Source organism: Zea mays, chromosome 4, assembly GCF_902167145.1.
Source record: "Zea mays cultivar B73 chromosome 4, Zm-B73-REFERENCE-NAM-5.0, whole genome shotgun sequence".
Lineage (NCBI taxonomy): Eukaryota > Viridiplantae > Streptophyta > Magnoliopsida > Poales > Poaceae > Zea > Zea mays.
The window spans coordinates 202,554,307-202,580,548 of NC_050099.1; the positions used below are offsets into that span (position 1 = coordinate 202,554,307).

At 46.3% G+C, this 26,242-nt stretch overlaps 1 protein-coding gene across 1 annotated transcript; it reads left to right on the top strand.

Moving 5' to 3' along the window:
* The first annotated feature begins 19,779 nt into the window (after positions 1 to 19,779).
* LOC100381775 (Two-component response regulator-like APRR9) lies at positions 19,780 to 25,794 on the top strand. The gene is made up of 8 exons (NM_001355470.1): positions 19,780 to 20,111; positions 20,222 to 20,383; positions 21,649 to 21,779; positions 22,943 to 23,056; positions 23,513 to 23,669; positions 23,790 to 24,174; positions 24,429 to 25,212; positions 25,300 to 25,794. The coding sequence occupies exons 1-8, from the start codon at positions 19,874 to 19,876 to the stop codon at positions 25,411 to 25,413; spliced, it is 2,085 nt and encodes a 694-aa protein (NP_001342399.1). The 5' UTR covers positions 19,780 to 19,873; the 3' UTR covers positions 25,414 to 25,794.
* The last annotated feature ends 448 nt before the right edge of the window (positions 25,795 to 26,242 follow it).

The following is a 26,242-nucleotide window of genomic DNA, read 5'->3' on the forward strand; positions in this document are numbered from 1 at the left end:
AGGGCCCAATAAATCGCAAGGTCACTCCTTCATGAGCCTGGGGAAGAGCGACCAGAGAAGCAGATTGACATAAGGCCGGGTTGGTGCAAGCCCGGATGGCCCCACAGCGTTGAGCAAACGACCGCAACAGAAGATCCGACTTTCCCGCGCTGGAGCCCCGTACGACGTAACCAGGCGAGGATAAGTCGGCAGAATCATAGGAAGATAGACAAAAACGGTTCACTATCTTTTAGGTGCATATCCACATGTATTGCCTCACGGTCGAATATATAAGGCCTAGGGGGCACCCCTTCAGAACGATCGACCCCATTACTATTCAACCATCCACCTCAACTCTCTACGCTTTAGAGAGCTACCTTGTAACCCATACGCAAAGCATACTCACCAGGACGTAGGGTATTACGCATTTCCAAGCGGCCCGAACCTGTAAACATTGTCCATTGTTCTTCGTGCATCAGGCACGAACCATTTAGCTACAGTCGGCGACACCTTCCTACTCCTAAAACACCTTGAGGGGCAACCCCGGGTGTGCGGTCGGACCCAAAACACCGACAGCTGGCGCGCCAGGTAGGGGGTGTGTCGCCGATCCAAGCTAGCTCAATGGCTGTCACCTTCCACCGCAAGATCACCCTCCGCCCCAGATCCGTGTTCTGCTTTGGAACAATCTCATCCATAGCAGATGAAGAGGGAACTCTACACCGCATCGCTGATCCACCAAAGAAGAACTCCACTCCAACATGCTCCGAGAATATCGGGGTGAGGAAGGAAAAAGCGCGACCTCCAGCGCTCCGAAAAAAGATCGCCCTCGGCAAGCCAGGGGCCGAGAGCCCGCTGACCCAGAGAACTCCATTGTCTACTTCCCCGACGAAAGAATGGACACAGATCGCAAGGAAGAAAGAGACCGGGAGGAAGCAAGTCGTTCTTTCCGTTCCTCCGCCCTCAAAGGATAACGGGAAGAAGATCGCCATGACTGCCGCACCATTCTACCCCGACATCCTCTTCATCGGGAGAGTGGAGTCGCCCCCCGTCTCTGACGACGAGCCGACCGCACCCAGAGAAGAACCACCTCAGCGGGAATCCCGCCGGAGGAGAAACCGGCGTCGAAACATTTGGCAACATCATGAGGCCGGAGAACGGGATCCGGAGCAACCTGTCTCGCGGGACAAGGTCTCGGAGATAGGAGAAACTCCGGAGGAACGCGTCTTCAGAGAACGAAGGAATTCTCGCCGACGTGATCGCCGACGAGCTCAGGAACAAGCCGAGCAGGACGCAAGGCAGCGCCGGGAAAATCCACTCTTCGGGCGCAACCTGAATCCCGACTTTGCCCGAGCCATGAACACGCCGAGTGAAGTCGGAGGGGTACTAGCTCGGATAGCTGATGGACTCCCTCGGACTCCCGACGCTGAGGGCTATCGACGACTGTTCACCCAGGCAGCCAACCATCTTCTACCGCTCGCTCACCCGCCGAACGATCTACGACACGCCATCAACAGTCGTCGGGACGCGCGAAGCTCCATCAACGCTTCGCGTGAACGACGGCATGAGAACGAGATCCGCCGCCGGGAGGAGTACGATAGGGATCACGGCGTCCCAGCTTGGAGTCAGGCAACCAGAACCGAGTCAGCAACGGCTTTGACTGGCGGTACTACCCAAGGTCGGTCGAGGAACCACAACGACTACTCCTCTCCCCGGGACAGACATCATCCCCGACGACAGGAGGACACGTGTGGAGTGACAGCCCTTACTCCACGCCTTAGGGTCATTCAGTGGCCCCCTAACTTCAAGGTATCCAATGTCGACAAATATGAACCTAAGCAGGATCCACGGAGCAATCGGCTTAAGTCGGCAACGACTTAAGGCGGTGCAACATGCTCGCTCTTACTTAACTCGGGGTGACCACTATGCCCTGCTAACGGAACAATCGGCTTAAGTCGGCAATGGCTTAAGGCGGTGCAACATGCTCGCGCTTACTAAACTCGGGGTGACCACTATGCCCTGCTAACGGAGCAATCGGCTTAAGTCGGCAATGGCTTAAGGCGGTGCAACATGCTCGCGCTTACTAAACTCGGGGTGACCACTATGCCCTGCTAACGGAGTAATCGGCTTAAGTCGGCAATGGCTTAAGGCGGTGCAACATGCTCGCACTTACTAAACTCGGGGTGACCACTATGCCGTGCTAACAGAGCAATCGGCTTAAGTCGACAACGACTTAAGGCAGTGCAACATGCTCGCGCTTACTTAACTCGGGGTGACCACTATGCCCTACTAACAAAAGCGATCGATTCAAGTCAGCAACGACTTAAGACGATTTCGCATGCTTACGAATACTCATACATGGGTGACTTCTATATCCCATAAACAAGTTCCAAAACCATCACATAGCACTTTACTACTGCAAATTTACGTACTGTCAAATTCCGAAACAATAGGAGAGTAACAATATCATTCGAATGCTGAACCGGTGTCCTCTAACAAATATTCGATCATGCTAACCGCGCGCTCAAAGCACGCAAAATGTTTCTCTATTTTGCAACATCTTTCTCAGGAGCAACCGACGAAGAAGGGCGACTTGAGGAATCAGGAGCAGCGTTCACGTCAGCCCTTATGTCTTCAGGAACAACCACGCCGGGTCTCCTCATCAAAATTCGCCCCACGCGAATGGCTTTATCCATGGCTCTGTCGCGCTGAGCTCTCAGAGTAATGGAAGTTTCTTCAGCAACTTTGGCAGCCAATTGAGCGGTCTCTAGCTCCTGGGCGATGGATTTCTTGGAAGCACGGAGTTCTTCGATAGCAGCATCCTTAGCCGATATCAACTGCCTGAGACGGATCACATCATCTGTGGATTCCTGCAGCTTGCAACGATGATTGTCTAACTCCTCCATGGTAAAGCGATGACTTCTCTCCAGGATGGTCAACGAGTTGCTAGAATCACGATACAGTCTGTCAAGATTGTCGCGAGAAGCGACAAGGGCAATTTTTTCTTCCTGCAAACAAGAATCAACTCCTTCAAACATCAAGCGGGCAATAAGAACACAATAATACAAGACACAGTTTCATAAGTCACCTTTTCAGAATCAAGCTGAGCGCGAAGAGCAGAGTTCAGCGTTTTAGCGTCATTTAGAGCAGCAGAGACCTGAGCCAGTTCAGTCTGGCTTTGAGAATACTTTTCCTCAAAATCAGAACACCGCTGGACCAGTTCAGCCTGACCTTGAGAATGTTTTTCTTCAAGAATGGAAATCTGCCGAGCCATATCTAGCAAGAGACAATCAAGCAAAAAGAGTCAAAATGTAAAGCAGTTCAATAAGGTAGACAAAGAGAAGCAAAAGAGTATTAACCAGCAGTCGTCGCCTCCAAGTCAGAGACACGATGTTGGAGCAACACTGGATTCCAACGTGCTAGAGATGAAGCTCCTTCTGGAACAGAAGCACCTTGCAACCTCAGCTGACCAGCCATTCCGTCCACCAATGCCTGATATGGAGAACATATGAGCGTGTTGGCAGCAGTCCGTATGGTGTAAAAATCAGGTTAGAATATACCACAGTACCTGGAGATTGGAGAAGAACGAAGGGACTCCCAAATCGTGAGAAATCAATTGACGACCTGGCGTAAGGTCGCCACCCGAAGCAGCTTGCAGTGAACCAGCAGGGACCAACTCGGTACCATCAACAGAGCCCAAAACTTGGTCAGCGGGAGCGCTAGCCTCTAAAGCGACTCCCTGGCCCAAAGCTTGGGCTACCACCATGCAACCGGAGCGCGGAGAAGATCCTGCGTGAACATCTATGGAAGTACAAGAGGGAGACCCCGCTCGGACACCCTCGGGGGCTGGACTATAGTTTGCGCTACCCACTTGAGCCGGATCATCTCCAGCAGTACCCTCGGGGCTGGGCAGTGGCTGGCGTTTCCCACCCGAGCCGAGTCATCCCCGGCAACATCCTCGGGGGCTGGGCAAGTGTCAACACCATCCTTGAGGACCAAGTTCTCCGCCGTAGCCGCCTCTAAGGCTGAGGGTCCCTCAATTACTTCAATGGGAGCAAGACGATCCAAGTCAGTTTCCTGACCCTCGAGACCGCGCTCTAAGGTCGACGAGGCGCGGGACGCTGCCCGGGATGATCCCAACCCGGCGTCGAGCACGTCAGCACAAACCTCCATCACACCATCATCCGCTGGCTCTAATAGCAGGTCTTCTAGAACCATATCTTCAAGAGTCTGATCAAAGTTTGCCAGGGACAACTCTTGTAGACCAATGAGGGCAGACAGAGCAGGAGAAGGAACTCCACTACTTTCCCCGCTGGCGACATACTGCTGACTGTTCTTCCGAGTCAAAGGGACCTCATCTTCTTCCTCCCCGTCGTTTTCATCAGCAACACAGACAACACACCCATTGGGGTCAGCAGCAGATGGAGCACACCCATTGGGGTCAGCAGCAGGTGGAGCACCCCCATTGGGGTCAGCAGCAGGTGGAGCACCCCCATTGAGGTCAGCATTAGTAAATTCAGGAACAGGCACTTCTTCAGCAGCAGGAACCGAAGGACCAACATCCCGATCCAAACTAGACACTCACCGGAGACGTCTCTTTTTCTTTTTCTGCTCGTCAGCAGGAGGATCAAGTTGATTGGCTCGGGAAGGGCGTCTCGGGCGAGCACTGACAGGCTTCTGAATATCCAAGGTTGTATCAGTTTCTGGGGGAGGAGCCACCACCAGCGTCCCAACAGGAGCAGCATCAGAAGAGTCCTCAGCCAGCAAATCAAGCATAGCACTTATTTCTGCGTCACTAGGATCCAAAGGTACCTCAAAGTGGACTTGTCGTTCATCATCAGGAACTTCCCCGAGCGAGGCAACCAAGGTGTTAACTTCTTCAGCAGAGGGTCGCACTCTAAGGCCCAAACTGCCATCAGCAACAGGTGGATTCGAAGCAAAATGAGTGAAGGCTTTGGAAGGAGGCAGGAAAGCAAGAACTAGGGCACGGAAAGCAGAGGCGGCTGAAAGCGCAGTACGTATGGGATATTCCCGAGTCAGATACCGTTTCCAAAAGCGCCCAGTCAGCACCCGGCAGTTACTTCTAAAAAACACCGGCGTGCCACGTCGTCACCCGGCGGCCACTTCTGAAACCACGATGTGCCACATCGTCACTCGGCTATTATACTCAAAGTGGCCGACATGGCTCGTTCTAACTCGGCTGTTATCTCTAAAACGCCGACGATGTCTCCAGTCGCTCGGCATTTATCTCTAAAGTGCCGACGATGTCCTCAGTCGCTCGGCGGCTATCTCTAAAGCGCCGACGATGTCCTCAGTCGCTCGGCGGCTATCTCTAAAGCGCCGACGATGTCTTCAGTCGCTCGGCGGCTATCTCTAAAGCGCTGACGATGTCTCCAGTCGCTCGGCATTTATCTCTAAAGTGCCGACGATGTCCTCAGTCGCTCGGCAGCTATCTCTAAAGCGCCGACGGTGTCTTCAATCGCTCGGCGGCTATCTCTGAAGGGCCGACGATGTCCTCAGTCGCTCGGCGGTTATCTCTAAAAAACGCTGGCGTCGTTATAAGTCACTCGGCTGTCACCTCTAAGATCGCCGACGTGGTCAACAGTCATTCCGGCGCTGACATGACTTCGTCACCACTCGGACTCTATTTCAAATGCATAAATGTCAACAATAATAGCTCGGCCATCACCCCTGAGGCGGCGATATGATGCCCGAGTTATTTGGATACTACTCCGAATGAATCAACTTCACAAATAAGAGATCAATTTACTATGAAACAAAATAATTGGCGCAGGAGGAGACAAAGTCATTCTTCATCAAGGGAAGTAACAATACTTACAAATCAACTCATTATGAGTCGATACTCTCCTACTACTACTACTACGCTACACTATACTACTCTACACTACTAATACTACTACATTATTTCACTATACTACTTCTAATCTATACTAATATCTAAAAACCAATGACATTTAGCCACTGGCCTTGTTGCTGCCCTTGCTGCTGCCGCCGTCGCCGCCCCTGCTACCGCCGTCACCGTCGTCGCTGCCGTCGCCTCCGTCGTCGTCGTCGTCGTCACCTTTGCCGTCCTCCTCGGGCGAGTCCTCCTCGTCCGAGGAGTACTCCGACTCATCCGAGCCCTCGAGCCCGGAGCGCTCGACAGCCCGGATGTAAGTCCAGACCTCCGCGGCAATCCCCTGAGAGTCGCCCGAGTCATCGGACGACGCTGGGGGAGAGACGGGAGCTAGAGACCCCTCGGACTCAGAGGAGAACTCCTCCTCTGAGTATTCCGAGTCGCTAAAGTCCTCTGATGGAGGAGTCGGCTCGCGCTTGCGTTTGTTGTTCTTGCCCATGGTGGAAATGCAAGGAGAGGAAGAAAGCAAGCAGCGGAGAACAGCAAGAGATGTGAAAAAGCCAGAGAGGCAAAGACACTATTTATAGAAGAAGAAGGCAACCGCTCACCTCCAACCACGGTCACTGAACAGTCGCGAAGCATTAAATACACACTTCAACCCGTCTGAAGACACGTCAGGCGGCTGACGCCGTTTCACGCAACGCAACACCCATTGGGACTCCAGTCAACAACGCAGATGATATGATTACACCCGCCGTCACATCACATTACTACTCAGAAGCAGCCGGCTAAAACACTCAGCGTACCAAGCCGTCTTTTGCCCACACCCATTGGGGGGACGCCCAGGAATTATCAGTATATTTTTCAAAACTGTCACATCCGTGCAGGGCATGCAATGAATACCTCAAGACAAAAGTGAGATATCAGTAAGGATCAGAGGAAAGCCAAATATAGCCGGTGAAGTACAAAATCTGACCGACAGAAGCGACGTGAAGACTATCCAGAGAACGTCCATCAAATGTCCAATCAGTCGCAGAGCAAGTAAATTACACCACCTAGCAAGATATGGGCGGATCGCGAACTCGGCTGCAAAAGACAAAATGTATGCTGACCTCTAAGGCATTTGGAAAAAGAAAGGGTTACTCTCAGTAAAAAGGCACGAAATGAAGACCTTCGAGCGGATTATCTTCAAAAACCCACTCGAAGCTCGGGGGCTACACCCATTGGGTGCACCTCCGGTGCACCCAATAAATCACCATTTCGAGAGAAAGCAACACCAGTTTCCAAGGCATAAGACAAAACTGAAGGCAAGATTTCTGATGAAGACCTTTGAGTGGATTATTGTCCAAAATCCACTCGAAGCTCGGGGGCTACACCCATTGGGTGCACCTCCGGTGCACCCAATGAAGTTCAGGGTCCTACAATATGAAATGCCGACTTCTAAGGCACAAGCATGAAGCAAGGCTCCAGTCCACGAGTGATCAAAGCAGAAGGAGACGGTAAAAATCGTTTTTGCCAAACTGCTTGGAAAGCCCTTCTCGTCATAAATAAAGACTGCAAGCTGGACCTAGGATATTTGGGCTGATTATCTCAAAATCAGTCCGAAGATCGGGGGCTTGTGGGGGACAGATATCCCCCGGGTCCACTGGAAGGATAAAAGACCTCACGAAAGGCCCAAGGGCCTAATAAATCGTAAGGTCACTCCTTCATGGGCCTGGGGAAGAGCGACCAGAGAAGCAGATTGACATAAGGCCGGGTTGGTGCAAGCCCAGATGGCCCCACAGCGTTGAGCAAACAACCGCAACAGAAGATCCGACTTTCCCGCGCTGGAGCCCCATACGACATAACCAGGCGAGGATAAGTCGACAGAATCATAGGAAGATAAACAAAAACGGTTCACTATCTTTTAGGTGCATATCCACATGTATTGCCTCATGGTCGAATATATAAGGCCTAGGGGGCACCCCTTCAGAACGATCGACCCCATTACTATTCAACCATCCACCTCAACTCTCTATGCTTTAGAGAGCTACCTTGTAACCCATACACAAAGCATACTCACCAGGACGTAGGGTATTACGCATTTCCAAGCGGCCCAAACCTGTAAACATTGTCCATTGTTCTTCGTGCATCAGACACGAACCATTTAGCTACAGTCGGCGACACCGTCCTACTCCTAAAACACCTTGAGGGGCAACCCCGGGTGTGCGGTCGGACCCAAAACACCAACAGTGACTGCTATAAAAATTTAAATTCTCTAATCAACTCACCTAATTAATTCCCCTAATTCAACTCGACTAATAATTTATAGTGGCTGCATGGACGTGGGAGGTTGTTGGTGGAGAGTGAATCAACATTTACGCTATATTTAACACTATTTTATGCTCAAAATTGATGATTTTTATGCTCAAACCTGTAGTATGTCCACCAGTGCAGCACATGCCATATTTTTACACCTACCATATTTTTCGAACCTGAAATCAATCAACAATTGTACCTGCCACCACTTTCCTGCAAGAAAATTTATGATTGCCATCGGCCTCTCTTGTGTTGCCGATGATTATCTCTTTGTCTTTGCCCTTATCAGCTGTGTTTGGCCGAACCAGGATCCTCTTGCCCTCAAAATCGATCATGTTCATCGGAAAGGGCTCCGTGTCCACCTACATTTCCTGAAATTTCAATCGTCCTTCGTTAATGGCCGATTGAATCTGTCGACGGAATACATTACAATCATTAGTGGCATGATAAAATGAGTTATACCACTTGCAGTATGCACGACATTTCAGTTCGTCGACGAATGGAACAGTGTGATTTATTTTAATGTTGCCATTTTTGAGTAATTCACCAAATATTTTATCACATTTACCAACATTAAATGTAAATTTAACCTCCTCTTGCCATTTCTTTTGAACCGGCTGCAAGGAGGAACAAGCCGAAGATTTGGCCTGCTTTGGCCAAACCATTTCAGCAGTGTATAGTTCTGTTGATTCGTCGTCCGAGCTACTTTGGTCGCACTCTACTATATGGACATTGTGACGAATGGTTTTGGCAGTCTCTTTGCTTTGGCTTTCACAGGCCAAAGCTCTCTGGTGTAATTGTGCTAGCGTGAAAAATTGGATGCCTTCTAATCTTTCTTTTAAATAATATCGCAGTCCAGTAAAGGCTAATCCTGCTAGCTGTTTTTCTGTTAAGTGTATTTGGAAGCATCGGTTTGTTGTATCCCGGAACCTCCAGATGTATTCATTAACCGATTCATCATTCCCCTGTCGCAGGGCCACTAGGTCTACCAAATCTAACTCATAGTCACCAAAGAAAAAATGGTCATGGAATTTTTGTTCTAACTCCCCCCATGACGAAATAGAATTAGGAGGTAAAGTGGCATACCATGCAAACGCGGTTCCTGTTAAAGACAATGAAAATAAACGCACGTGAAATGCTTCTGTGTCGGTCAATTCTCCTAATTGTGCTAAGAACTGACCTATGTGTTCGCGCGTGTTTTTTCCTTGGTCACCCGAAAATTTTGCGAATTCAGGTATCCTGGTTCTCTGGGGGTATGGGTGGTAATCAAATCGGCTGTCATAAGGTTTCCGATATGATTGCCCCGAGGTACCATGCTTACTCTGAGCTTATCTCGGAACGCCCCGGCTATTTCCTCTCTCACTATATCGATGGCAGCCGGTGCGAGACCATCGGCTCTCTGGTCAAACATAGGTGGTGTTGGCTGGATATTAGCGTGTTGTCTTCCCCCCACTGGTTTGAGCTATGTGGTGCATTGCCATTTGCCCTATATGGCTCATAGGATTGATTGTTCCTTTCCGGCCTTCTAGGCGGGGCCGGAAAGCTTTCTTGGGCTCTGGATTTTGTATTAATGGGCTGATGCATTGCATAGTGTGATGGGAAGTGTTGCTGGGACGGGTGAGGATTCAGGTAATAATCCTCCTCAAAAGACTCATGCGCGGACTGTCCGGACATGTACTCGGACCATCCGTGATTATATGCAGACCGTCCGTCGTTGTACGCAAACGGTCCGACTGGGTAGTTTAGATTCTGTGCCATATGTGGTGGCTCGGGTGCATGTCTGGGTAACTCATTAAAAATGGGCCCGGCTGTTGCTGGCCCGGACGGTTCGCGCTCACGTGCGGACGGTCCGGGCATGTGCAGATCGGCTGACTTACTGCCGATTTGCGGTTGCTCAGGGTATGTGTCCATCGACATCCCATAAAGGGGTTGTGACTGGTCGTGACAACCTATAGCCGATGTATTACGTGTGTTACCCCCTAATTCAACCTCGTGCGATGGAAAATTTGCAGTACTAGATTTATCAAATGCACGAACTAGTCTCCTATAATCGTTTTGCATACCCCCTATGATATTTTGCATTTGTTCTCGCTGTTCATCTACATAATTCTTAAGAGATTGAAGCTCGTTTGTATTACTTACATTGGGGATATCTGGTGTGGGTCAGAGCGAAGCCGGATCCGTCGCCCGTTGTCAGACGACTTTATTGTTCCTATCCACTTTGAAGTTGGCCAGGAACTTCGCCCTCGCCTCTTGAATCAGCTGCTCCTTATGCTCCTCGAATTGGAGCTGTTCGTCAGCCGACAAGGTTTTCCAAGTCGGCTCTATAATGTTGCTGGGGGAGACTTCAGAACTATCCCTTGAACTGACCATTGACGTCAGATTTGATGGGTCTAGATGTGTTGTCCCCAGCGGAGTCGCCAAAAAGTATGTTGACACCTTTTTAGGGCGCCAATCACTCAACACGAACCAGCGGCGGTGCTCTCTGCACAGGGGCAGACGGTCCGCGGCCAGGGGCCGGACGGTCCGTGGTTTGGTGCGAGGCTAGGGTTCCTGCTTGATGACCGGACGATCCGCCCGTACGCAGGGGCGGTGGAAGATCGCCGGCGGCGCCTGGATCTCGCTCCCTGGAGGGACCCCGTCGGGGAGGAGAGATCCTAGGTGATGTCTAGGCTCGGCAGGCCGACCTAGACTCCTCTAATCGACGTAGAGTCGAAGAGAAGCGAATGATTTGGGGATTGGAAGACTAAACTAGAACTACTTCTAGGAAATAAATGCGAAATAGAAGTGTTATTGATTCGATTGATGATTACAAATCGGTTGTATACCTCTCTATTTATAGAGGAGGGGGGCTGGACCCTTTACAAACTAATTTCCGAGCTATTTCCGCGAATCTAGCTAACAACCGTAGCACAAAACTCGGAACCCTAAACTGCTCGGCGCACGCGCGGACTGTCCGGACTGCGTACCGTCTGGCCTCAGGGCCGGACCGTCCGCCCTCTCAATTTGGTGCCCAACAAATGTATAATGAAAAAACATTCTATTACCTCTCTTCAAAATCCCATGTTGTATATTGTTTGATACAATGACCAAGAATGACGTTCTAGATTTGCTGGCAGACCTAGAACAACTTTGTTATTTTACTCTAAAATTAGCCATTCTCCACGTAAGCATGATTGGTTATCTTTTGGTGGTTTGCTGTAAATTTCTCAACTTTTTATCATGTAAGTTTGATATCTTTGTTGTATTTTAAGTCCATCGTGATCCCGAAATCTAGTACTGTATGTGGTCTAATTCAACGTCAACATAACACTATGAGCTAGTTTGAAAACTATATTTTCACAAGTGATTCCTATTTTCCCAATAAAAGATGAACTATTTTTTTAGGAAAATGGAAATACCTTTGAAAAACGGGGTTCCCAAACTAGCCCTATATACTAAATATTGACATGATAAATTACTAAAACAATTGTATGGAAATTTATACGTGCATCGTAATACAGTACTTCTCATGAATATGTTTGCTATAAAGCTAATGCGGCAACATGCAAACTGAAGTCGGCCTACCCATATTTTTCTTTTGCTCAACAGTAGCACGCTCAGCGGAATTGAGGTGGATAACGAGCCAGCTCGGCTCGGCTCGTCCGAGTTCGAGCTGGCTCGTTAAGCTAACGAGCCAGCTCGGCTCGGCTCGTTAGGGTAACGAGCCACAGAGTCAGCTCGGCTCGGCTCGTTTACGAGCTCGAGCTGGCTCGTTTAGCTCGCGAGCCAGAGCAGAAAAAAAAAATGTATATAATAATTATTTTTTAGTTAATTTTAAACTAATTTAACAATAGAAAATAGTAATTATACTCATAGTTTCACAAACCATGTCAATATAACACCAAATTAGCACAATTCATCACTCATTAATTCACAATTCACATGCATGTTCATCAGTTTAACTCATAATTATATTTGCATAGACCAAATTAACACATAGGCATAGTTCATTAATCATTAGTTTAATTCAAAGGCCATAGACACCTCACATATATATAACATGTTCATCAATTATTCTATAAATGATATGTATATAGTTTCGTTTTACTAGAATATGGTAGCTCGTTTAGCTCGCGAGCTGGCTCGTTAACGAACCGAGCTGGCTCGTTAACGAACCGAGCTAGGATGTCAGCTCAGCTCGTGACAAAATTCAAACGAGCCGATCCGAGCCGAGCCGAGCTGACCACGAAACAAGCGAGCCAGCGAGCCACGAGCATTTTGTCTAGCCCTAATTGAGGCCAGACCAGCGACGAGCGGACGAGCAAACGACGACGCGGAACGAATACCCCCACATGCTTTTTCCACGCCTAGACACCCCCAAACGAGAGGCCACGAGCGGCCGCCAAATATCTCCTGCATCCAACTACGAGGAGAAGCAGCAGCAGCCAGCAGGGGGAGGAGGGGAAAAATATCTCTCTCTGGGCTGGTGGTGGTGTTGCCGGCAGCGGCGTGGTGGTATTTTTGTTGTTGTTTGCGGGCCAGCCATGGCAGTCATTTCGGGTATGTTTGGTTGACTGGCCCAGAGCACGGCCAGGCCCATTTGAAACAGTGTCACATTGTTTGGTTGCCTGGCCTAGCGCACGCGCCTGGCTGAGTGGAGCCAAATGTGATTCGTAGCCAGGCCCAAATAAAACGCACGGCGCCGGCTTCGCTCCTCAGCCTGGCCGCACTGCGCTAGGGTTTTCACTCGCCTCTCAGCTCACTCGCAGCAGCCGCCGCCGCGGCGCTCGCCTCTCTCTCGCCTCTCTCTTGCCTCTCGCCTCTCGAGCTCACTCGCAGCCGCCGCCGCGGTGCTCGCCTCTCGCCTCTCTCTCGCCTCTCTCTCGCCTCTCGCCTCTCGAGCTCACTCGCAGGCTCGCAGCCGCCGCCGCGGTGCTCGCCTCTCGCCTCTCGAGCTCACTCACAGGCTTGCAGCCGCCGCCGCGGTGCTCGCCTCTCGCCTTTCGCCTCTCTCGCTGCCGGTGGACGAACTCGCTGCCGGTGGACGAACTCGCATCTTCATCTTCTCAGGTTTGTCAGACATCTAGATCTAGTGTTCTTTAACATTTTTTGTTTTCTTGTATTTTTGGTCTAGACATCTAGATCTAGAGACCTGGTCGTGCTAGATCTAGATTCGCCATACTTTTTACTGCTAAGGCATAAACGCATGCGGTGATTGGCGTGTCTCTGGGACTTTCTTTTTGGTGTGTTGGATCAGTAGAGTATCGTATCGTATCGTTAGCTTGTGCTCGTTTTAGCTTACAGATTCTTGGGTGTTCTAACTTCTAAGCCCCCTTTCCAACAATTTGCTCCCCTCGAGCTGAAAACCCCACGGTTTCTAAAGCTGAAACAAGCACGGGGTGCACCTCCCCAAACAGAAAGCCCCCGATGGAGACCTGGTCGTGCTAGATCTAGATCTAGTATAATTTCGCCTCTCTCTTGCCGTGTATAGATTGATCTATTCTTCAAGGCACCGAAAACTGAGACATTTTTCGGTCTAGGTTGACTGGCCCAGAGCACGGCTAGATCTTCATCTTCATCTTCGGTCTAGAAACTGAGACATTTTCTTGTATTTTTTGCTTCGATTATACTAACCTTCGGTCTTGTTGCAAGGTCCATCTACCCCTAACCAAGATCTGTTGCCTGACCTAGATCTGCTGTCTGATCTAGATTCGCTAATACCTCATACACAGGCCAGTCTTTACCTCATACTCCTCTATTTCTTGACTTTTATATTGTGTAGTCTCTTCCTGTTGTGTTTAGTTGTTGGCCTGTTGTTTTATCTTGTTGCTCTGCACACTTGGCTACCTTGCGCATTGGAATCACTTGTAGATGTCATATCTAGCTCCATTTTGCAGACTTGGATGTCATATCTACCTTGCGCATTGGAATCACTTCTGCTTGTTTTTAGTTTGCTCCATTTTGCATAATCACTTGTTGCTCTGCAGTCCATTTTCTGTTATTAAAAGGACAATGATGTGCTATTTTGTCCCATGCTAGATCCAGTTAATTCCAGTTTTTAGTTTGCTTCATTTTGCCTAATCACTTGTTGCTCTGCAGTCCATTTTCTGTTATTAAAAGGACAATGATGTGCTATTTTGTCCCATGCTAGATCCAGTTAATTCCAGTTTTTAGTTTGCTTCATTTTGCCTAATCACTTGTTGCTCTGCAGTCCATTTTCTGTTATTAAAAGGACAATGATGTGCTATTTTGTCCCATGCTACATCCAGTTAATTCCAGTTTTCAGTTTGCTCCATTTTGCTTGTTACCTGAATTGCTTGTTAACTGTTTTGCCATGTTTCTGCTTGTTTAATATAATGGATTATGCAACTAGCATAATCTGTCTATTATATTAAGTAGCTAGTTGTTCCTCTTTAATTCTCCCCCTCTTACCTTCATCTGTTCCTGTTTTCCTCTTCCCTTACAACAATCTTACCTTTTGTTCCTCTTTTCTTCTCTCCTTCTTTAGCCTCTTGTCTTGTTTAATTTAATGGATTAATGCATTATATTATGCAGTTACCTCCATAACTATCTTCTTTTTATACTATGCAGGTAGTTAATGCATTATATTATGCTGCTACCTCCATAACTCTCTTCTTTTTATTCTGATCATTTTTAAGTGATGAAATTATGTAAAGTCTGAGCTTAGGACCAGTTTTCAGTGATGTTTTTTTTCAATCTCAGCATTCCACAATTTTTTAGTGATGTTTTTTGGTTAAATCTGAGCAGATCTCAATTTCTCAGTGATGTTTTTGGTTCAATCTGAGCAGATCTCAATTTCTTAGTGATGTTTTTTGGTTCAATCTGAGCAGATCTCAATTTCTCAGTGATGTTTTTTGGTTCAATCTTAGCAGAGTACAATTTTTCTGTGATGTTACCAAGCCAGTTTGGAGGAACATCATTAGATGTAGCAACCCTGGCTTGTTTTTTTTTCAATCTGAGCAGAGTACAATTTTTTTTCTCATTCAACAATTTTTTCCCTTTATTCAGATATGTTGGGTCCAAATCGTCATTTGCTGAAGTTGAGAGCATCGGCATTGGTTGTTGCTATATCTTGTTGGTTGTTTGCATGCCTTAGGCGTAGAATCTTTCATCCTCGTGTCACATATGGTCCAATGTTTCAAAGGGACATTGAGAGGCAGGCAAATCTTAGATTTATCTATGAATCTGATGATATCCAATGTGTGGAGCTGCTTAGAATGTCTAAGGTCCCTTTCTTTGAGCTTTGTGCTTTGTTTCGGTCTCGACACTTGCTAAGGGATAGTATTCACAGTTCTGTAGAAGAACAAGTTGCAATGTTTCTACATGTGGTTGGTCATAATCAAAGGTTTAGAGTTCTCAAATTCACCTTCCGAAGATCTACTGAGACTATTAGTAGATATTTTCACGAGGTGTTAAGTGCAATTGGTGAGCTACGCACTGAGATGATCACCCCTCCTTCCACCTCTGTCCATCCCAAAATTCATGTTAGTAGAAGATGGTACCCGTACTTCAAGGTACTTTCCATTCCATTTAGGGTTGCACATTAACCATTTAATTAAAATCTGTTAGTATTGTCTTTGTTTTAATCATTTTAACTTTAACATTTAGGATTGCGTTGGTGCCATTGATGGCACACATGTATTGGCTAGGGTTCCTAGTTCAATGAGAGCAGCCTTCATGGGTAGAAAGCACACAACGACACAAAATGTTCTAGCAGCTGTTGATTTTGATTTGAGATTTACCTATGTTCTTGCTGGCTGGGAAGGTTCAGCTCATGATGCCTTGATTCTATCAGATGCATTGGAAAGATCTGATGGCCTCATTGTGCCACCAGGTAATTCCATGACATGTTTGAATATGATTTTAAATTACTTCACGATCAAACTAACTAGAACTCTTTGAACTAGGAAAATTCTATTTAGTTGACGCCGGTTATGCTGTTAGACCTGGATTTCTACCTCCTTACCGTAGCACAAGATATCATCTAAGAGAATTTGGTGGAGGAAATCATCCACTCAATCCAAGAGAACTCTTCAATCTAAGGCATTCTTCCCTTCGAGTAACAATTGAGAGAGCTTTCGGTGCCTTGAAGAATAGATTCAAGATTCTATACAACAAGCCTTTTCATCCATATCCGACACAAGTTAAGCTTGTGTTAGCATGCACCATCCTTCACAACTGGATTCTTAGATATGGGCTGGATTCACATTTTCCTTCGGAAAACACTTGGGCTCCAAACATTGCCAATGTGGAAGGTGCCATTGATGCAGTTCATGATAACCAAACTTGGACCCAACAAAGAGATGCTATATCAACTCAAATGTGGCAGCATAGGGGGTCTAGCCGTGTGTAATTTCTTTGTGGTTTTCTTCTAAGAAACATTGTAATCTGCAGTGATGTTTTTGTTATCAGCCTTACAATCTGAGAGAAATTGTGATCTGCAGTGATGTTTTTTGTGGAACTTAATTATTTTTATATGCTGAGAGAAATTGTGATCTGCAGTGATGGTTTTTGTGGAACTTAATTATTTTTATATGCTGAGAGAAATTGTGATCTGCAGTGATGTTTTTTCTGGAACTTAATTAATTTTATATGCTGAGAGAAATTGTGATTTGCAGTGATGTTTTTTTGTTATCAGCCTTACTTTCTGCTTTGAAGCTTAATTATTTTTTATATGCTGAGAAAACTGGTCCTATGCTTTGAAGCTTAATTAGTCAGAGGAAGTTGAGCAAGTTGCTGCTGGTAGTACCTCAAGGACTGCCATGCGCTGGACCCCTGTGATGTCAGGCTTTATCCTCAGGAAGTTTGCAGACTTGGTTGGGCAAGGAGTAAAAACGGATAAAGGGTTCAAGGAGGTCCATGTCAACTCTGTTGCCAAGGCACTGACTGAATTCAGTGGCCAAGAAGTCACAGGAACCCAGGTCTACAATCATTTGAGGAAGTGGCGTCAAAAATGGATCAGGGTTTGTAGGCTCAAGGACCTAAGCGGTGCTCATTGGGATGAGAATACATTCACAATCATCCTTGATGATGAACACCTGCTGGGCCATACAAAAGACAACCCAAAGGATGCTGAATTCCTCAATGTGCCAATTGAAAACTATGTGCAGATGCAAATTATATTTGGAGCTGGGCAGGCTACTGGCAAGTATGCCATGGCCTCAAATGAGCCCCTTGGCACCATCTCGGATATCACTGAAGGTGCTGGTGCATCTGAAGAACCATGTCTTGTTGGTACTGGTGCTACTGCCTCTGGTTCTGCTGGTGCCAGCCCTTCTCATAGTGGTGCTGGTGCTGGTAGTTCCTATGGATCAAATGGAAAGAAAAGGAGACTCAGTGATGAAGAGCTTGGGATTATGGCAGGACTTACTGGAGCTGTGAACAAATTGGCTGAAGCTGTCCAAGCACCTGTTGTAGTCCAGACCACAGATGTCCACCCTGATCTGTATCAAATTTGCATGAGTATTCCAGGTTTCACTGATGAGGAGTTGATGACTTGCCTTACCTACCTACTGGACAACAAAAGGCAAGGTGATGGCTTTGTGAAGATGGAGCCTAAACACCGTGTGCTTTGGCTAAGGCAGCACCTTGCAAAGATTTGAGCAGACCAGTCCTATGTCTATGATGCCTAATACCTTGCTCGATGCGTAGTACTTTGATATACGCCTAATACTTTGCTCTATGCCTATGACACTGAATCTGGAACTGTGGATGATAATTAATAATTCTGAGACTTTTGTACCGGTCTGTGATGATTTTATATTGAACTGTTGCCTTTACTTGCCTATGATGATATGTTTTATAATGATGATCAATCAAGGGAGTATGACTAGTTGCTTTGTTTTCCTTGCTCATTTTGTGAATTTTGCCTGTGATGAAATATATTTGACTGATGACCATTCATGGGAGGTTGACTTACTGCTTTGTTTTCCTTGCTCTTGGTTTTCTTCCTGTCTATGTCTTATTTTGGGTCAGGCAACCAAACATACTCTATCCTTTAATCAGATTTCTCCACTTGCCCTATGTTCTCCCATGTATGGTCAAATGAGGTGTTTATTCATACAAAACTGAGGCAATTTATTGTATTACTCTCATGAGTTGATCAAGTGATTTTAATTGATAATAATTACTGAGGCAAACTATAGTTCATACAATTCTCATGACTTCTCTTTTCTTCTGTTTCAACTTTCAATTTCTGTTTATAGTCCCAGTTTAATAAACATAGTCTGGTGTTTCAACTTTCAATTTCTGAGGCAATTTCTGTTTATAGTTCAATACTCTTTTATTCTTTTCTTCTGTTTAATAATTCCATATAGTCTGGTGTAAACTCCTGGTGTTTCATTCATATTTCTGATATAGTCCCAGTTTCACTTGAAACTCCTGGTATTTCTGGTATAGTCTGGTGTTCAGGAGGTGTTTCATCCATATAGTCTGGTGTAAATATAGTTCTGTTTATAATAACATAGTCTGGTGTAAACTCCTGGTGTTTCATTCATATTTCTGGTATAGTCCCAGTTTCACTTGAAACTCCTGGTATTTCTGGTATAGTCTGGTGTAAACTCCTGGTGTTTCATTCATATTTCTGGTATAGTCCCAGTTTCACTTGAAACTCCTGGTATTTCTGGTATAGTCTGGTGTTCAGGAGGTGTTTCATCCATATAGTCTGGTGTAAATATAGTTCTGTTTATAATAACTGGTATATTTCCTGGTATAGTCTGCAGTGTTACCATAACTGGTATATTTCCTGGTGTTTCTGCAGTGGTGTTCAGTGATGTCTGTTTACCAGAACCTCCTGTTTTGATTTACTTTAACAAACAACTAACTTTAACTCATGTCCAGAAGGTTCAAAGTTATGACCAGAAGGTTCAACTATGTTTGATTTACTTCTGTTTGTTATGCCTTGATTTATTGTAATTCATATTATTGTAATTCATTGTCATTTTTCTCTAATGGTAAGTTGCTATGGTTACCATGATCTGTTTATGATCTGTTTACAAAGGTTGATGGTAGACAAGTTCCTTTTGGTCTCCTTTCATCATGACAGTGCAGGATTGATGGTAGACAAGTTCCTTTTGGTCTCCTTTACATTAGATGGCAGCACCTGTAACATGTGAAATGTTTGATTGTCTGATTCAACCTGTGCTTCTGTTTATGTTGTAATATATGGGTGTAAATCATATTTAGATGATTGTAAATAGTTCAATTTATGGATCAAAATTATATTTTTAGTTCAAATCTGTTGTAAGTTGTCTAATAACGCTTAAAATTTTGAAATTTGGCGGGAACGGCATCTAACTGATCAAAATTGGTGGTAACCCAATTGGGCCAAGCTAAGAAAAATGAGAACCAAACAATATATCATATGGGCCAGGCTTACTTTGACCAGCCAACCAAACATATTAGGTTAGCTCATTACATGCGGGCTCTCTTGAGCCTGGTCCTCTCATTGAGCCAGGCTCAGGCTGGACCAGACAACCAAACACATCCTTCATTTCCACCCCACGCCTTCTCTTCCGGCTTTCATTTCATCCACGACGATGATCTCCTTCTCCTCTCGCTCCGCGCCCCGTCGCCGCTGACGTGGCGCCCACCGCACGGGAAAAAAATATTTCAGATATTTTCCCCACCGCTCCTTCCCCTCTCCCCTTCTCCTCCTGCGGGCCTCCTCGCCCAGCGGACTCCTACTCTGCTGCGCTCCGCTCCGTTCCGTTCCGCTCCCCTCCTCGCGGCAGCAATCGAATGTCTCCCGACGTAGACGCCGCCGTGGCAACCGCCGTCGCTCCCGGGGGAGGCTGCGGCGGTGACGGAGAGGCGGGCGCCGGCACGTCGTCGTCCCCGGCGTCCGCGGCGAACGGGCGGGCGTTGGTGCGGTGGGACCAGATCCTCCCGCGCCGCTCCCTGCGGGTCCTCCTCGTCGAGCACGACGACTCCACGCGCCAGGTCGTCACCGCGCTGCTCCGCAAGTGCGGCTACCGCGGTGAGCCGCCTCCCCTCCTCACTGCTCCCCAGCTCGCGGTCGTTAATCCCCACGGAAATTCTCGGCACCCCGTCGTTCTCACTCCTCTCTCTCCCTCCGGGAGACGGCAGTGGCCGCGGTCGCGGACGGGATGAAGGCGTGGGGGGTCATGCGCGAGCGCGCCTACGCGTTCGACCTTGTCCTCACCGAGGTCGCCATGCCCTCCCTCTCCGGCATCCAGCTGCTCTCCAGGATCGTCGCCGCCGACGAGTGCAAGAACATCCCCGTCGTCAGTAAGCCTCCTTCCCCGCTCTCATCCCTTTTTCGCTGCTCTTTAATCCTAGTCCGATTCGTATTTCCCCTTCCTTACTAACGCTTCTTGTGTGCTCGCGACGTGCCCCGATGTCTTCTCTTCTTCTGGATCATATCGACCTGAGAATAGATTAGGCTTCAGTAGCACATGCTTGTTACTAAAACCGGCATTCTTGCGTCATGCTTGTTACTGAAGATGACATGTTCATGTTCAACAGATAAATATTGCGAAAATATGTATGCGACATTGGATTTGTGGCCATACAAGAGATCGGGTCCGGTACGTGATACGCTAGGATAAACTAATTGAAAAGATTGTCCAACGGAGAGGTACCCGTGCATCGTGGAATCCTAAGGCACGACAGCAATAGGAAGAGAGACAGGGACCGAAATTGACACAAAAAGAGGCAATAAAATGTGACTTGAAAGAATGGAATATACCTAAAGTTTTAGTCTTGTTAGGACTTAGGAGTTCATGGAAAATAACTATTTATGTGCCTGGATCTTGACTTGTGGTTTCTGTTGGGTTTCAACTCTAGCCTACCTAACTTGTTGGGACTAAAAGGCTTTGTCATCGTTGTTGTTCTGTTTTGCAGAATTTGATTCCATGTGATCGGATGTGAATTATCAGCTTACACAGGTTTTTGAGTGTTACATGTATACACTTTTCTGAGACAGAGTCTACAATCAATCACATAGCTTGACTGGGAAATGATCCCACTTCATCGGGTGCTTGCAATTTGAATTCACACATCAAGGGCCTCAGCTTAACAGAATTGTTTTGAGGTGGCAGTAGTCCTGGAGATCAATTGATCAAATTAGAAAACATTGAATTGCATTGTTTTGGTTCATTGCCATTGGAACCAAGATAGACATAACGTTACATCAAATACTTATTTTCATGCTACTGGATCTATGCTAAATATAGAGGATGGTTACACAGAGTACGCAAAAAGACAAAAAAAACTTTATTAAATATGAACAGCACTTGTGACAAAGAACAGAAGATGAGATGTGCAACATGTGATTGATGTGTTTATATGAATTCAATTGTTATTGTAGCTCTATTTTTCCTAATCACCTAATGTGATCACAACTGCTTGATCAGCTGATCGGCCTAGTATACTGATGTGCTTATATCTAACATAATGTCATACATCAAGCGGCCTTGACTTTGCTAATTGTTGAGTCTAAAATTTGGATTCATTATGGGTTTCATTGCTTTTGCACTGGTTGTCTATGGCAGTGATGTCATCCCAAGATTCTATTGGCACGGTGCTCAAGTGTATGCAGAAGGGTGCGGTGGACTTCCTTGTGAAACCAGTGAGAAAGAATGAACTGCGTAACTTATGGCAACATGTGTGGAGGCGGCATGCAGTAAGTTCTTTTTCTGTAAATCTTCAAGAACATGCTTCCTTTGGCCATGCATATTGGTGGATGCTGCAAAATGTAGCCCTATCAAATGCTTTGTTTGATGTTATTTGTAAACATATCTGGATTTAGTTTGGCTTGTAAGTAGAGGGACTCTAACTCTCATCAGAGGATGACACTATGAGTTGAGGCAATTTTCTGTTTATTTCCTCAAACACTACACAATGTCATTACCCATCTAAGGGTTGGAGACCCATATTTATAGCCCTAGAGGCTGCACTACCACACCTTCTCACACACACTACACAACAGGATTGTCCTCTAGATGCTAAAGAGACTACAGAGGACAGTCAAAAGCGACTGTTGTCCTCTAGATGCTAAAGCGACTACAGAGGACAGTGAAAAAGCGACTGCTGTCCTATAGATGCTAAAGAGACTACAGAGGACAGTCAAGCTGTCCTCTAGATGCTAAAGGATTACAGAGGACAGTCAAAAGCGCCTGCTGTCCTCTAGATGCTCAAGACTTATTCCATCATGGCTACCCTTTTCTAGAAACTTTTAAAAAAACTCGGCTGGGGAGGGAAAGACCGTCCTCCCGGTATTATATTAAGAAGAGACCAAAACATGGTCCCGGCCACTGTTCTTAAGGCGTCGCCTAGGCGTCCGGGCGGTGGTCTAACGCCTAGGCGCCTTGCCCGCCTACCTCGCCTAGGCGTCGTCTAGGCGTCCAGGCGGTGGTCCAACGCCTTAGACCGCCTTGCCGCTTTAAAAACCATGGTCCCGGCCGAGAAAATCCCCGAACCCTGACCCCCATCACTAGCGGGCCGTCACCGGCCACTCTGCAACGGCCGAGCCGGAGGGTGGCGTGCAGGACGTAACCCTGGAGCGGGCGGGGCACAACAAGGGGATTTTTTTTAATCGAGCCCGAAATTCGCCCCCGATGGGGATCGAACCCGGGACCTGGAGGTGCTACTCTGAAGCCTTAACCATTACGCTAGAGGCCCTTTCGCTTCTTGAAACTTTATGTAAGTAGTTACCTTAGATCCTTGGTGAAATCTGTAAAATGGTCATATAACCACTTTACCTTTTATCATCTATGATCTATCTGTTATGCAGTGTTGAATCATAGTTTTTCATTGGGATACTTAGGCATTAAGAATTGAATGCAGATGAATTGCCAGACAAATGGATCAGAAAATAATGCAGCCAGCAATCATATTAGTGCCAACGTTGCTAATGGGTCAAAGACAGGAGAAAACAGCGACGAGGAAAGTGATGCCCAAGTAAGTATCTAACATTCCTTACCCCTTATCTGTTCAACTGGCATTAATGCGTGTGTTCAGTTGCATATTTGCATCCCTGCTTAGCTTGACAACACTAGTTTAATAGAAAGTAATAAAATTTGACAGTATAACATTTAGAGACATGCCCTTTTCTATTATGGTTCTTTTCTTGACTTTACGCAGTGAGTGTAACTGGCACTATTTAATGATATCAATTAGAGTTCATCATTTCATCCTTTATGCGGTTCTGATATATCCTTGATATTCATATTGGATTTCCTTGTAACATCTATGATGGGGTTTTTCTTTACACTACGTAGTGAGTGTAAATGACACTATTTAATGGTATCAATTAGAGTTCAATATTTCATCCTTTATGTAGTTCTGATATATTCTTAACATTCATAATGGATTTTTTGCCATGTTACATTATGGAGATTGTTTAATCTTGACCAGAGCTTTGGTAGCAAGAGGGATACTGAAATTCATAGTGTTGAGGCGGTACAAGATATTCGTAGAGATGAAGTGGCTGGCTCATCCAAAAATAACGAACTACAAAATAAGTCTTATGATGGAGTAAACACAAAAGTGGATGTGTCAAAATATACCAATGGTAAGGAATTGAGACCTGGTTACATAATTTTATGTTAACTTGTGCTCTGTTGTCCATGAGTTAGTGTGTGCCACTCTATTGTGCACATGCAATAGTAATTTCTAATTTCATCACATGCAGGTGCTCCAAGTGGAAGTGAGAAGAATGTGCGGTCCAAATGCCTTAACGGTATTACTTCTGCAAAGGTGGCTGAGCAAATTATGGATAATGCCTTGAGGATCACGGATGCAAGTTCACGCCGTCCAACAAATCTTGGCAATGGTTTGGCTATGACTGAGCCAGCAGCTGACAGAAAATGTCAATCTTCGGTCATGGAAAATAATGCTGTCACAGAAAATAACCCTGGTGATAAGTCGAAGGGTGCTGCAATAGGTCATGCTGATTCTTGCCCCTCCGAATTTATGGTGACCAACTTGGGGAAGGAACACCATCTTAATGGTTACAAAAACCAAGAATTCAGGGAAAAAGATATCTTTAATCACTCGAATTCCTCTGCCTTTTCAAGGTACTTTGTGCTGATGGGTTTTAAACTTTAGTCTAAATAAATTCTGATTGCCCATGTAGTTCTTGAGTGTTGCTGGAAATTATCTGTTAACGCATCGCTTTCTCTATCCATGCTGATTTGTTTCTTTATAACGTTACATGTTTTAGTACTTCTATAGACCTGAGACCCCTAAGTCAACATTAGTAACTGCTCAAATGTGTTGCATAACTCTGACTAGCTTTATTGTGTTTGTCCATGGCTTCAACATGACACAGATATGGCAATAAAAGGATAGAACCATCAGGTGAGATTCAGTTTTTCCCTTCTCCCTGCGTCATTGGGCAAGGGCATGTTAATGGCAAGAACCCAGTTTTCCAACCCAATGGGGTGTTGCTGCCTCCCAATGAACATAATACAGGTGAGAGTACAAGGCAAGCTCGAATTTCTCTGGACAGTAGGACAGAGGGTGCTGCCATCCTGTGTTCCACTAGTGCCAGGGAAGATGCTGGTGCAAATAGTTCTTCCCATAGAAAGGACAGTATGAGCCATCCCTCATATGGGTTTATACCTGTTCCAATTCCTGTTGGTGCCACGATGCCGTACCATTATGGTGCGATTCTGCAGCCCGTATACTACCCACAGAGTCCTCTTATGCACTGTGATTCAGCTGGAATCAACAAGGCAGCAATCCAGCATGCCTCTGGGCAACCTAATTACCATGAAGCTCCCGGTAAACCATCTCATGTTCTTATTGAACACAAACAGTCAGAGGAAAACCACCAGTTGCATCATTCAAGACAAATTCTTCGGGAATCAGGAGAACCAATTGACATGGCGAGAGCTCACGTGGATCGTGCTAACCAGACTGCAAGCTGCAGCCAAGGTATCTGTAAAGGAAGTGGATGCACATGTAGTGGTGAAGCCGATATCAACGCAAACACAATGGTTGCCCTAGAGAGTGGCAACGAGAGTGGAATCCAAAATGGTGACAGGTCTCGCCGTGAAGCTGCGTTGATGAAGTTTCGCATGAAAAGGAAAGATAGATGCTTCGAGAAAAAAGTACTTCATCTGATAACCCTTTTTAGTTACCATTAAATAACTACCGAATGATTTTTCTTTATCTAACCCTAGTTTTCATTTCTACAGGTTAGGTATCATAGCAGGAAGAAGCTCGCAGAGCAAAGGCCAAGAGTTAAGGGACAATTTGTAAGCCAAAAGCTGAACTCAGCTACAACAACAGACGCAGAAGCTGACTCGTGACCGGCGTCAAGTCATCACTGTAACTTATTCTTCCCTTCCCACCAGGTGTGGGCAATCGGACTTGTAAGACTGAAGGCTGGCAGAAGTTTTTTCCCTTCCATGGTTAGCCTTTCTGCACAATGGGTGAACTCTTGTGTCGGGTGTTTGGTGCCGTTGTGGCCTTATTTTTGTAAAGTGCATCAAATTGACAAATGTTCAGAGGGGAATGGGTTGGGGGTTTAGGAAAACGGTGCAGCTGCCAGATTTCGCCTATGTACTTAGATGTTTGTGGGGGGTGAGAAAGCAGAGCCTGTACAGCTTATTCACCCATTTTGTTGCCATTACACTAGTAGTGACTTGTACTATGACAACAGTAGACATTGTTGTACAGCCTTACCAGTCAGCAGCGGGTCTTTCTCATTTTATTTATTAGTTATTAATCCTGTGGGTAATCATGTCGATAAGGCGCCGCCCTGTATGCAGGGACAGTTGTTGATTTGTTTGATCCAATCCAATCATCCAGCGTTTTGCTTGCTCATCATTCACAGGTAATCTTTCGACGTATTTCCTTAAATAATACTTTCCGTGGCCTTACCTTTTCACCCAAAGGCTGGTGCACATGAAGGATTCACAAGCTGCAGATTTGTTGGGATTAATCCTGTGGCGTAAGAGGAACCGGCAATTCCTTAGTGCCCATTTCAAGAGCATCTACCTTTACAGCCAGCATTTCTCATCTCACTCAGCAGCCCACATATTCCGTTGGAGCTTGCGCCTCAAGTTTGGCACATTTCTTTGCCGCGCTGGGCCTCCAGGTCCAGGGCCCAGGCTCTCTATATTACGTAAACAAACC

Excerpts from the sequence above, each read along its gene's own strand:
- LOC100381775 (NM_001355470.1), top strand. The coding sequence starts at position 19,874 with ATGTCTCCCGACGTAGACGCCGCCGTGGCAACCGCCGTCGCTCCCGGG. Across the intron at positions 20,384-21,648 it reads CAAGAACATCCCCGTCGTCA|TGATGTCATCCCAAGATTCT; the intron begins GTAAGCCTCCTT and ends TGTCTATGGCAG. Across the intron at positions 23,670-23,789 it reads TGTGTCAAAATATACCAATG|GTGCTCCAAGTGGAAGTGAG; the intron begins GTAAGGAATTGA and ends CATCACATGCAG.